A 13089-nucleotide genomic window follows, 5' to 3' on the forward strand; every position below is an offset into this window, starting at 1 on the left:
GAAACTATTTTAAGACTTAGATTAAAAATCACAAGAAAATCAAAACCGATTAATTTTAGCAAAACCATGTCGTCAATATCATTCAATGTGGTTTTCAGACTTTATTTATTTATAAATTTATTTTTTATGTATAAGACTAATAAAGAAGTTGTTTGCTTAACGCTCTAATTTATTTTTTTATCTATTGAATAGTTATGCTGAGCAATGATGTTGCTTCCAAAATTGTGAAGTTCATGTTTTCTGGCTTAGGCGATCTATTGTTATAGTAAAATTCATTATGAAGTGTGAATGCATCAATTTTTTTCAAAATAAATATTCTTTGCTCCTTGGCGTTTAGCAGGACAAAAGGAGTACAACGTTGCCATGAATTTTATTTAGCTTGTTGTTAAATCAATTTGCATTAAACTTAGAAGTTATTACCATTTGCAATTCACCTCTGATGATAAATCATCATAATTGATAGGTCAATCGATTAAAATGAATTCAACAAGAATTCAAAAATTTATGACACAAAAATTGTTTTAATAAATTTCAATGGTCCGATACATAATTAAATAATTGATGAATAAAAATGTTTTAATAAATTTAAAGGATTTGAATTTACTAGAAATGCACAACCACTTAAGTGTCATTTGATTGGTGATAGTAACAAATTGGAATGTATTAGCACTTGCAAGTACAAGCAAATGAAAATATCTACCACCTATTTTAATGACTAAATACTAATTACTAACTACTAAACTTATTATTTTGTTTTTCCTTTATCATCCTTTTTTCTTTTTCATTAGACCAACATATTTTCATTTACATATTCAATTATAATCACCTGAGCCGAAGGCTCTGAGCTTTTCTGATCACATTTTGTCCGTCGTCCGTCCGTCTGTCTGTCTGTGTCCGTCCGTCTGTCCGTCCGTCTGTAAACTTTTCACATTTTCGACTTCTTCTCAAGAACAATTGGGCCAATTTTGACCAAACTTTATACAAAGCATCCTTGGGTGTCGGGGAATTTAAATTATTAAAATGAAGGGTCATATCCACTCGCAAGGGGAGATAATCAAGAAAAGAGAAAAATAGGGTTGTCATTAAAAAATCTGATTGAAGTGTGTAAATAAACAAATCATGGAATGCCACAATGGGGAATCCAAATTTTATATAGGAATATATAGGAAAAAATCTTTGAAAATCTTCTCAAGAACCACTGGGCCAGAAAAGCTGAAACTTATTTGGAAGCATCCTGGTGTAGTGTAGATTCTAGATTGTTCAAATCATGACCCCCGGGGGAAGGGCGGGGCCACAATGGGGTATCAAAGTTTTATATATAAATATATAGGAAAAATCTTTGAAAATCTTCTTCTCAAGAACCACTGGGCCAGAAAAGCTGAAACTTATGTGGAAGCATCCTGGTATAATGTAGATTCTAAATTGTTCAAATCATGACCCTCGGGGGAAGGGCGGGGCCACAATGGGGAATCGAAGTTTTATATAGAAATAGATAGGAAAAATCTATGAATATCTTCTTCACAAGAACCACTGGGCCAGAAAAAGTGAAGCTTATGTGGAAGCATTCTTTGTAAATTCTAAGTTTTAGGAATCATGACCCCCGGGGGAAGGGCGGGGCCACAATGGGGTATCAAAGTTTTACATAGAAATATATAGGAAAAATCTTTGAAAATCTTCTTCTCAAGAACCACTGGGCCAGAAAAGCTGAAACTTATATTAAATTGTTCAAATAATTACGAAGTTTTATATAGAAATATATAGGAAAAATCTTTGAAAATCTTCTTTTAGAAAAAGTGAAGCTTATTCTGGGGTAGTGTAAATTCTAAATTGTAGGAATCATGACCCCCGGGGGAAGGGCGGGGCCATTTTTGTGAATCAAAGTTTTACATAGAAATATATAGGAAAAATCTTTGAAAATCTTCTTCTCAGGAACCACTGGGCCAAAAAAGCTGAAACATGTGTGCCCATGGAAGGATCATGGGGTAGTGTATATTTCAAAATGTCTAAATTATGATCAGTGGGGTAGGGTGGGGATGCATTATGTATAACAAGGGGGAAATCTGGTAAAGAACAGAATGGTAAAAGCTTCTCAGGTGAGCGATGTGGCCCATGGGCCTCTTGTTTTTTTTTATATTTTCATTTTATTAGTTTTCCTAGATGTTGTACTTCTTTGAATCTGTCGCCTGCGTGGCGCAGTGGTTAAAGCTTCTGCTGTAAAGTCACGAAATTAGGAGTCAGTTCGTACGTCTTGGGTTAGAAATCCAACGTTGGACGCGGGGGCCAGTTCATGGGATGAGAGCGTATAAACCGAGGTCCCGTGTCGAAGTAGGTGCTGGCACGAAAATGATCCTTTCTGTTCAATGTCCCTGAGTGCCGAGCATAGGACAAAATTTGCAGCTTTCCACCGGCAAGTGGTGGCGTTCCATGCAATTAATCTATGAATCTTGTATAATATTGAATTATACTCGTGTCTTTGGTTAAATATGATTTTGACATAAATATGAGTTATTTTTATTGATTTCAAGCCAATATTATCTTTTCAAATCTCCCTTTATTCAATTTCCTAAGTTTTAATTTTTCATAAAGTTGACATGATTTGACATGATTTGTTGCATAGCCAAATGAAATATGATATAACACTTCTTTATGTTCAATTTTGAATACTGACTTTTTAAAGGTTTGTACTCTGAGAGATGTTGTGTGAAAATTAACCTTCAAATATAAATCTTTTATTGGTGTTTTAGTTAGTTTGAGTTATTCAAGGTATTCAAATTCAAAGTACGGACCTACCCTAATATCTACAAAACACGCAGTCGACTACATATAGGACGATGCTGTTTCGAACATGAAATAAATGGACTGAAACAAATGGAGATAACGAACTATTATATCTAAGATCAAAAGTCAATAAAAAAATACAAATATTATCGATTAAATATAATATCGATTAAACACGGACCTCCAAAATATTGGAGGTGAGGTCATGTGCCACGGAGAAGCAAGCATCCCGTGTCCACCGGTCACCCCCACCGTGTGCTCCTTGTCATGATCTTGAAATAACAGTAAAATTCGTCATCAATTCAGTGTATAAATAATGGACTAAAAATCTGTATGAAAAACGTCAGTCAGCATTTGACTCAATGATTATATTGTATTTGCTGACAAGGTCATTGTATCTACCATAGAACTTACGAAATGACGACTTAAAACGTCAGTCAGCATTTGAGTCAATGATAACTTGTAAGTGCTGACAAGATCATTGATGGATTGTTTGCTATTTAACGATACTATCGAGAATTTTTTATTCATACATGTATGCAGACGCCTAATCATTGTATTGACCATAGTACGTCGGAAATAATAACTTTCAACAAAACTGCTGTTCAATTTGTTTGTCGATAATTTACTTCGTTATACGTAGAGTGTGCTCTTGAGTATCAAATGAACTGAGAGATATAAAGCCCTATTGCAGGTGTCGTATATTGATGCATAAGTAAGGTATCAGTCACATTATCCAGCGATGGTGTATACGATGAGAAACCGATGCGTTTTTCTGTTGAAAATGGTGTGGTTGCTGGCTGGACACCACTAGTAATCGGACGGTGACTGAGGCCATTTTGCGAATTGGTGGAGTCACCGGTAGAAAATAATTCGTAGTTTAAAATCAACAATGTCTCTATCGATGCCCCACATCGCTCCACATCAGCCACCCATCATTAACAAATCTTTCAAGGATTGGCTGATGCATGTCCGAGCATCGTCAAGTGTCCGTTCAATCTAAGATCATCGGAGGGTTGAGATGTGGGCAACAGACATCGGCAGATCATTGGTCAATGTTCGACCAAACATAGTCGACCGACGTACGAACGATATTCACCAATGTATGAGCGATGTAATATACATCGGCCGATTACCCTGGAACATTGTTTTATGATAAGGAATGCATCGCTGGGACTTAGTAAGTCCGTCCGACAACCATGCCATTTTTATCAAAAACTCATTAGTTGCCGATCGTATACCCCATCGCTGGATAATGTATTATTCATCTGAAACATCTGAATATGAAACAAATGTGTCAGACTCTGTGGTATCTTTCTTTCAAACTCACAAATATATCATTTCGACATCATAATGGAACTAATAATTTGTTTATTGACAAAACGTGGTCGATATATCTAAATGTCGAGCTGAAGGCCGCATCAAGTATTTTGTTCTTTTCATGAATAAGATTTTTGACCAATTCTGCCTCGTATGAATACAAAAATAAGTCTGCTAAAAATGGAAAACAACTGTTACCAATGGTAATTATAATAAATTTTTGGAAGACCTTTGCTCCAAAAAGCGGATTTATATTATCATCAGAATTTCTTTTTAATGTCAACTTCAGAGTACCCGTTTTTACAATCAGAGTGTTTTTAAGAAAATAATTTTCCAAATTACTAAGGACAAGGTAATTAAAGTTACGATTTCGATTTTTATGAAAAAGCAGCCTTAACTCTATACTTATAAATTAATAAATTTTGCAAATAAACTCCGAAACGGGTGCACAATAGTTCTTACTTACTCCTCTAATACTACACTACATAAAGCTGATGTCCGTAAACTATATTTAGATTTCATCGCAATTTTGCAAAATTACAGGAAATAAAAGTTAGTAAAAATAAAGAACGCAGCTGTGTTTTGTAAGAGGGCTCACACTGCAATTTTAATGAAATTTCTCGATTGTTATTTCATAAAATTATTCCTGAATTATCTTCAAAGCTGGATTTAAATGATATAAAAGAAATAAGCTGTGATAACCAAATTTGAAAAGCAAGGCAAATTATGTGTAGAGATGTTGGAAATACAACATATTTAAAGGAGAATTTTGGGCATCGTCCCTGCTTCATTCTTTTAATCGGGAAATAAACTTTTTTAAAAAATTTTACAAAACAACAAATGATGTTATATCTAAAAATACGCTATTTACGGGTATTTACATTTCATTGAACCTCATTGTAACCTGTTTAGCCACCAATATATCACGTGATTATGTAGACAAAGGTGACTTGGTGAATACAAAAAAAAATCAATAAATCACGTGGCTGTAGCTCCGATTGAAAACAATTGCATCGAAAAGCCACCAACTTATACCGTTACATGTACATTTTCAATTCATCAACATCGAATTCTTTTTTTCGCCTTAGTATTTTTTATTGGGTAAAAGAATATAAAATTTGACAAAATGTAATGATATTTAATTTTAGTCCTTAGATTTAGGGGGCACGTTTGGAGGGTCAAAGAATTTCAAAGAGATTTAGTCCCGATCGTCGCGATACCATCATTCCTCAAAGTGTTTTTTTTACTTACTTACTATATGCACACAGGGTATAGAAGTACGTAGATGGTTTAACACTCGAATGCTTTCTAGGACCCCCCCCCCAAAAAAAAAACATGCAAACAAACAAACAAAAAAACAATCACACATACATTAATTACTCAATTGATTTAGTCATAAAATATCTCCACACGCAGCATCGCATCAAAAAAAAAATGTACACCAGTATATGTACATAGTATTTACTGTACTTTTAAAAGTACTGAGAGAGAGAGAGAGTTTGATATTTATTAAATACTATAAGACACTTATCTTGTAGAAAATACAAAAGAAGTTTTTTTCTTTAGTGGGATTTTACTCCTTTTTTATTTACAAACTTGCAGGCTTCCTTTATCAGTTTATTTGAAGTGTTAAATTTTCACCTAGAAACGACTAAAAAAATTGCGAAAGATCCCTGAGCCCCCCCCCCCCCCCCCAAAAAAAAAAAATTGGCGTAAAGCTTGAGATGTTCCTTGTATTTGCTTTTTCTGCATATTTTGTAGCCATTATAACTGGCTTAATACAGATTACATGTGTTCAATCGATCGAAAAAATGCCCCGCCTACTCCGAATATCAATGTGACACAGTTAAAACCAAACTTGCACAAGCGCAACATTCCAGAATTAACATCCACTAGAGGGCTTTTTTAATTACCTTAATTAAAAGTAAAACGTCGTTTTCAATAAAAAATTTTGCAAGTAATGAACCACACTGATAACAGAATATCGGTTAGGTGTAAAACTATCAAGATTTGAGTTAATTAGATAAAGTTAGAGTGGTCCGAAAAAGGGGCCACGGCACTATGCTTTAGTGGAAACATTCTTTTGCAAATAAACTCCGAAACTGGTGCACAATAGTTCTTACTTACTCTTCTAATACTACACTACGTACAAGCTGACGTCCGTAAATTATATTTAGAATTCACTCGGATAGTAAGTATCGTGCATGAAATTAAGAGTCTAATACAATTTTCTGAAAACAGCCATGAAATAGCATCAACGTGAGTTTGGTGGCGTTTCCGGTTGGTCTGACAAATTTTAATGAAACTGACAACTAACTATCGATTATTTATTTCATAAAATGTTTGTACGATAAAAGAAAAATCTAATATCATTCTTTGCAAGAACTGATCATGCAGTTAATTTAGTTTTGGGGTCTTATCATGAGCAAAGTCTTTCGTAGTGCTTCATATCTTTTCCAGTCATACCATATCGGGAATATACTAGCCGTCACGGCAGACTTGGCGTACAGTCCGTTCAGGTTAGATTCGTGACAGCGGTTGTACCACCAGGCTCCGTGATTAGATACAGCACAGTTACCACCGGACCAGTGGTCATTATCCTTATCTCTCGTTGTTAATTTCATACCATTATGACGATAGATCAAACTGTCACCTGTATCAAAATTTTGATAATGATAGTAATTCCTGCTTATAATAGCAAAGGGCTAATTTATTATAGTATCCTCCATTGTAGTTGTTATTACTCCGGATTAAAGTGTACAGAATCTAAATTTATATATCGTTCCAAAAACAAACGTAAACTTCATACATCTTATTACATATATAACACATTCTAGAGAAAAAGTTTTGTTTGAAAGTATTCTGTGTTAAAATGTATGTATAAAATAAAGGACGGGTACTTGTAAGTATTTTTAATAAGTTGATGACCAATAAAATTAAATGCTTTGAGAATTGAAAGCGTTAACATTTCCATAAAAATTAAAGATTATCTATATATAACAGTTGAGTTTCAATAAAGATTTTTAAAAGTCATTCTGAGTGGGTTTTTCTAACCATACAAATCATGTATAAAACGTAAAAATTGTACATATATTATATGTGAAGTTTGTAAAACAAAAAAGAAATTTAAAAAAAAAATACCTGCAGTTCCTGAATACCCCGAAACGGTGAGTTTGTATTTACTGTCTTCATCAGCGATATAAAATGTAGAGGACTGAGCGTATGCTTCAGCGTCATCAAAACTTTGTAGCTCAACCCGGAGTACGTGGTCCTTGTTCTTTGTCAGCTCATATATTGCGTCATTTCCTTTTCAGAGAATATAACAAACATAAAATTAATATTTATAATTATGTTCTGATATTTAAACTTTATTAAAAGAAATAAATTTACCCCGCTGCTATTGATTTTTCCATGAAATCGTGGCTTACGATTGGTTGAAGTCTGTCACGTGAAGGAGGGAGATTACTTATACCCGGTCAGTTGTAAATCTATACCCAGTCGATGTATTACGTAACTTACACAATGTGACGTCATATAAAGCACAGTATAAGCGTGATGAAGCATGTTGCAGAGAAAACATTAATAAACCACAGAAAATACGTTAATGTTTCATCGGTTGGGTAAATTTGTTACATAGTCTGTAAGTGACAGGGTACGGGATGATACCTGGTAAGTAAAATTCGTACCTGAATCGGCTCCGCCTCGCCAGATATGAAATTTACTAATCAGGTATCATCCCGTACCCTGTCAATAAATGACTACCTTTTTCTAAACGTTTATTGACATACTCATTATGATTAATCTTATTGTTTGTTTGTTTGTTTTCGTCTCTTTTGGGAATATTTCACTCCTGTTTAGAATCCGCCACATGTCGCCGAACAGTTTTTGAATTCATATCAAGCAGAATTTGTGCAAAATTTTATGTGTGAAAAGAAGAAAACACTTGCTGTGGCCTTCAACTCGACATTTAGATAATTATATCGATGACGTATTGTCAATTAACAATGGTGATTTCCATTCCTATGTCGATACAATATATCCTGGTGAGCTTGACATAATATAAAAGATACCACAGAGTCTCACAAATTTGTCTCATATTTGGATATTTTACCTGAAAAAGACGTCAGTGGTAAGCTAACAACCAAGCTCTATGAGACATGTGATGACTTTAACTTTTCTATCGTCAACTTCCCTTAGTTATGCAGCAATATACCTCCATCACCTGCACACGGAGTTTATATATCTTAGTTGATTCGATACTCAAGAGCATGATCTACGTATGAACATTTTCTAAACCGAAGTAAATTATTGACAAACAAGTTCATGAAGCAAGAATATCAGCAATTTCGTTTAAAGTCATCATCTATCATTGAGTTAAATGCTGACTGACGCTTTTCATACTAATTGTTAGTCTATCATTTATACACTGAAATGACGACAAATGTGTCGATCATAGCAAAGAGCGCATGGCGGGCGTGACCGGTCGGCAGGGATGCTAACTCCATCATGGCACCTGATCTCACCTCTGATGTTTTGGAGGTCCGTGGTTGATCTGCAACTATTTTGTACACTTTTAGGGACGTGTATATTAAATACTGTTCGGTATCTCCCTATCCTTAACCTATGCTTTAGAAATAGGAGATGGTATATGCGCCATTGAGCAATGATGGATCTATTTGTCATACCAGTACCTATTGCAACAAAAGATCTCAGTTTATACATCCGAGGGACAGATTTCCATGTACCGCACCAGTTTTAAACCGTGACGGAAAGATAAACTCCTTATACTCCGACTCTAGAGCAAACGCACAAACCACTACGCCAGGCGGGTGGCTAAACTTATTGTTTGACAAATTGCAATGTATTTATTATTTATCAGCAGGATATTCTGTTATATTAAGCTGTTTCTCTTCAAACGATAGAGAAAAAATACAAAATTATGTAAAATGATGGAATGAGTTTTTACTCAGAAATGCCTTCGTCATAAATAATAAGCTTATTCCTTTTTGGATATGAATAGCTGTTCGTCAAGAAAAATAAACTTGTTCCTCTCTAGATTTCATATATGAAATACTGAATCCTGAATTGACACAAAAATGTTACCAATCCAGTAATTTTTAGATGGATCACCAAATCCTTGTTTGTATTCGCTCCAAGTCCGATAAAAGTCTGTAGAACCGTCCTGTCTTCGTTGTATTGCCTTTGAAATATTAAATCATCATAATCAAAACTTTTCTCAGCTAATCTAATAAGAACATGAGCATGCATCATATCTTTAAAAAAAATATTGACAACCATGCATGAATTTAACATTTTTCTTGTGTAGGAAAAGAATTCGAAATTTTAATAATCGTTCACTTTTCCCACTGTGAAAGTTTGCTTGTTCTCTATTTTTCGCAATTTTTCCCAGTTTTACTCACCGTCCAACCTCCTCCATCAATACTCATGTCACAGTAAACAAGCCTTACGTAAGAGGCTACTTTTATTGGGTATACTCCATCTCTTCCCTTTAAACTCGGGAATTTTCGTAAAATGTCCCAGCAACTTTGGCCATCCTTAAAAAGCGCTGTTCAAAAGTTCTAAATTAAATATTCAATCTGAAATCATACATGCAAGTGTGTCATTAGTTACTGCAATACTAATTTTATGTCTATTTTGAATAATTTGACTTCTACACTGTACATCATTTCAACATGTGTTAAGTTTCTAACTTAGGCTTAACCTCTTTCATGATCATTAGGCTCTCTCTATTTATATGCATAAGCATTTTACAAAACGTCTTAGAAGATTTTAAGAGATGAAAAGGTTTTGAAACATATGCAGACCTCACTGCAGAAGGTGAATCTATTATTTATTGGAATATTTTTTTAACTTTATTTACACTTAAACCTAGCAGATGAAGATAAAAGTTCTCATTATATGATAATTTTTATACATTTCTCGTAACTGAGCAGTTTATAAATTTGATTTCGGAGAACTCGGATACAAAGGGTTCATGGCAGTTGTAAGCGATCAATAGAAGATGCTTACACCTTCATGGTATCTGATCCCAAATTATTTCCTAGGATCCATGTTTTTGACCTGTTCACTATTCATTTTGTTTGAACTTGGTTTATGACATTGATCATTATCAAATTTAGCATACTTCCCTTCTAACATACATGTAGTATGTTCTATATCTGAAATACATGTATAATAGTCTTTCCTTTATGCTGCAACAACTTGGTAAAGCTCTTACTTTACTTTAGTTTTTTTTTTTGAAAGATCTTTGTCAAAATGAAATCAATATAGACATCACTTGTGGCATTGTGTTATTATGTTATACCTCAGATAAATAAAATGGACAAATCGAGATCTATGTCGATACAATTTTGTCATGGTATTGTCGATATCGCTCTTCTACAATTTAGATCTGTATAGCAGCAAGCTTTAAATACAGTTAAGTCACTGACATGCCTGCGATTCTTATCTCATTGATTGTCGGCGCTACAATGGAAAGGAATTTCCTTTACTATTTCCAGCTGTGTCTTGCTATCAGATGCTGGCCATTTGATACAGTTGTTAGTCCATTATTTATACACTGAATTGACCACGGATTTTTTCCGTTTTTTCCTGATTATGACAACGAGCACACGGCGGGTGTGACCGGTCGGCAGGGGATGCTCACTCCTCCATGGCACCTGATCCCACCTCTGATGTTTCGGAGGTCCGTGTTTGCTCTGCTCTTATTTTGTATATTTGTTTAATGGACGTTGAGATTGAATACTGTTCGTTATTTCCATATCCTTCTTGATAAAAAGTACAGAGGAAACCCCCCCCCCCCAAAAAAAAAACAACAACAAGCCAAAACAAAATATTCAAACAAAGAATTAAACAAAAAGATGAAGTCGGGTGTTATTGACGAATATGAAAAATGTGACATGTATGATTATAAATGTGAATGAAGAGATTTAGAAATCAAATATATTCAAAAGTAGATAGATTTGTATGTAAACAATTAATATACCATGCCATTGTGATGAATTTTAAGTCTTCAGTCAAAACGCCACAAGAATTGAAAATAAATCATGCATAAATGTATCAGTGACAGTCATGTAGTTGAATTACAAGAGAGCTAAATTGAAAGAAATGTTATATTACATTTGCATATTAGTTGGTGTCAAGTAGCTATAAATGAAGAGTGGCTAAACCAAACGAAAAACATATAAAATGGTCATTTCAATTTCAAGTCAAAAAGAGTTGATTTTCAAAACTAGCTAAATCGGGCGATCTGAAATATATATTTTGAATATCAAAGATCATATAAGTCAAGAAGTTGAATTTCACGAGTGGTTAATCAAGGAAATATCATATATGTATACATGCAAATTTTGAAAGACATGAAGCTGAATTTCAATTTGGTAGTAACCAAATCAAGAATTTTGGATTATGTAATATGCATATCAATGAAAATAAAAGATTTGAAATTTAAGAGTTGCTTAATCACGAGAAGTGAAAAATATTTGATGTGCACTGAATATGTCAAATTTTTTGTCAATTTTAGAAGGATATGGAGATAACAAAGAATATTCAATCTCAAAGTCCATTAAAAAATACAAAATAAGAGCAGAGCAAACACGGACCCCAAAACAATCAGAGCTGGGATCAGGTGCCATGGAGGAGTAAGCATCCCCAGCCGCCCGGTCACATCCGCCGTGTGCTCCTTGTCATGATCAGGAATAAACGGAAAAAATGGAGAAAATATTCGATGTGCATATTAATTATTTAATTCAGTTTCTTTGTAAGCTATAATCCCCTACTTGCAATATTGTTGAAGGTTGGTCCTCTTAAAGGGTGTTAAGAAAGTTCATTCCAGATTTTTCTTTTATTTTCAAAAAGAAATACGATGAGAAAATATTTAAAATTTATGATATTTCATGTTTACAGAGTCCATTCTTGCTACTGATAAGGTTTTAACTGTCTTTTGTTGAATCAATAAGGGAAGGGCTGGCATTAAAACAGATGATGTCTGTGTAGAAAAATAGGGATGCCATATATTTGTGAACTATACTAAGCACACAGGTCAAAACATCCTTTCAAATACTATGCAAAAATTATCAAGTCAGTGAAAAAAATTTCAAAATGACAAACCTGTTCTTTTAAAAAGTAATTTATATTCTTATACTTAGTATGGTCATCAGCTGTCTGAAGGAAAATAATCCATGAAGAAACAAAAGTAAATTATTCTATATTTTCACTCAAAATGACCAGCATTTCTGTCATTCGGGTGCTATAAAGATTTTACATTTATTTTCATATGGTGAAAAAATCCTATAACGTCCTGCTAGACATGAATTGCTATCAATCTAAAACACATTCTACTGATTTTGTAAGACTTAAAAATTCATCTCGTTTGTTAAGCACTACTTTGAAATTTTTGAAAATATTTCATCATGGAACGAACTTTCTTAACACCCCTTAGTTTCTGAGTAAAGCTATTTTGCCTTCTTTATTCTTTGCACATAACACACATAACCCAAATATGGATCAGAGATTTCAACCAATTTTAACATCATATATTCAATACCATCAAATCGCCTGCGTCAGCTCTAGAATCGCGAAGTGCATGTAAGGAGTTTGATCCTTACGTCGTGGGTTCGAATCCCACTGTGGGACCTTGAGACCGGTCTTTAGATAAGACCATATGAATTGAAGTCCAGTGTTGCAGTAGATGCTGGCACAAAAAAGATCCTTCCCTGTTCAATGACCGTAAAGTGCCGAGTATAGGACAAAATTTGCAGCTCTCAACTGGCAAGTGGTGGAGTGTAGTCATATAAGTAAAAATTATCGATAGGGATGTTAAACAACATACTAACAATACTATCACCTCGTAGCAGTACTTTCAGTACTTTATTCTTTTTGGTCTTCGCTTTATACGAAGGCTGTCTTTTGTCATACCTTCTTTGCTAATCGTCTTATGTCATAAAAATTGTACATTTGTTTTTACAGCAA

The 13089-nt window shown here is 34.1% G+C and overlaps 1 protein-coding gene across 1 annotated transcript; it reads right to left on the reverse strand.

Moving 5' to 3' along the window:
- Positions 1-6471: 6471 nt before the first annotated feature.
- Positions 6472-9564, reverse strand: LOC134257461 (ficolin-1-like). Its single transcript, XM_062740076.1, has 4 exons — positions 9519-9564; positions 9202-9298; positions 7240-7404; positions 6472-6751 (listed from the first exon to the last, which is right to left on the reverse strand). Exons 1-4 carry the CDS (start codon positions 9543-9545, stop codon positions 6501-6503), a joined length of 540 nt encoding a protein of 179 aa, XP_062596060.1. The 5' UTR covers positions 9546-9564; the 3' UTR covers positions 6472-6500.
- Between the last annotated feature and the right edge of the window lie 3525 nt (positions 9565-13089).

Source organism: Saccostrea cucullata, unplaced genomic scaffold, assembly GCF_032062105.1.
Source record: "Saccostrea cucullata isolate Sc308-1 unplaced genomic scaffold, CSIRO_AGI_Scuc_v1 ctg15732, whole genome shotgun sequence".
Lineage (NCBI taxonomy): Eukaryota > Metazoa > Mollusca > Bivalvia > Ostreida > Ostreidae > Saccostrea > Saccostrea cuccullata.

Coding starts and splice junctions, on each gene's coding strand:
- LOC134257461 (XM_062740076.1), bottom strand. CDS start 9,545: ATGAGTATTGATGGAGGAGGTTGGACG. Junction 7,405..9,201: donor ATCTAAAAATTACTGGATTG/GTAACATTTTTG, acceptor TTCTCTGAAAAG/GAAATGACGCAATATATGAG. Junction 6,752..7,239: donor GGGGTATTCAGGAACTGCAG/GTATTTTTTTTT, acceptor ATTTTGATACAG/GTGACAGTTTGATCTATCGT.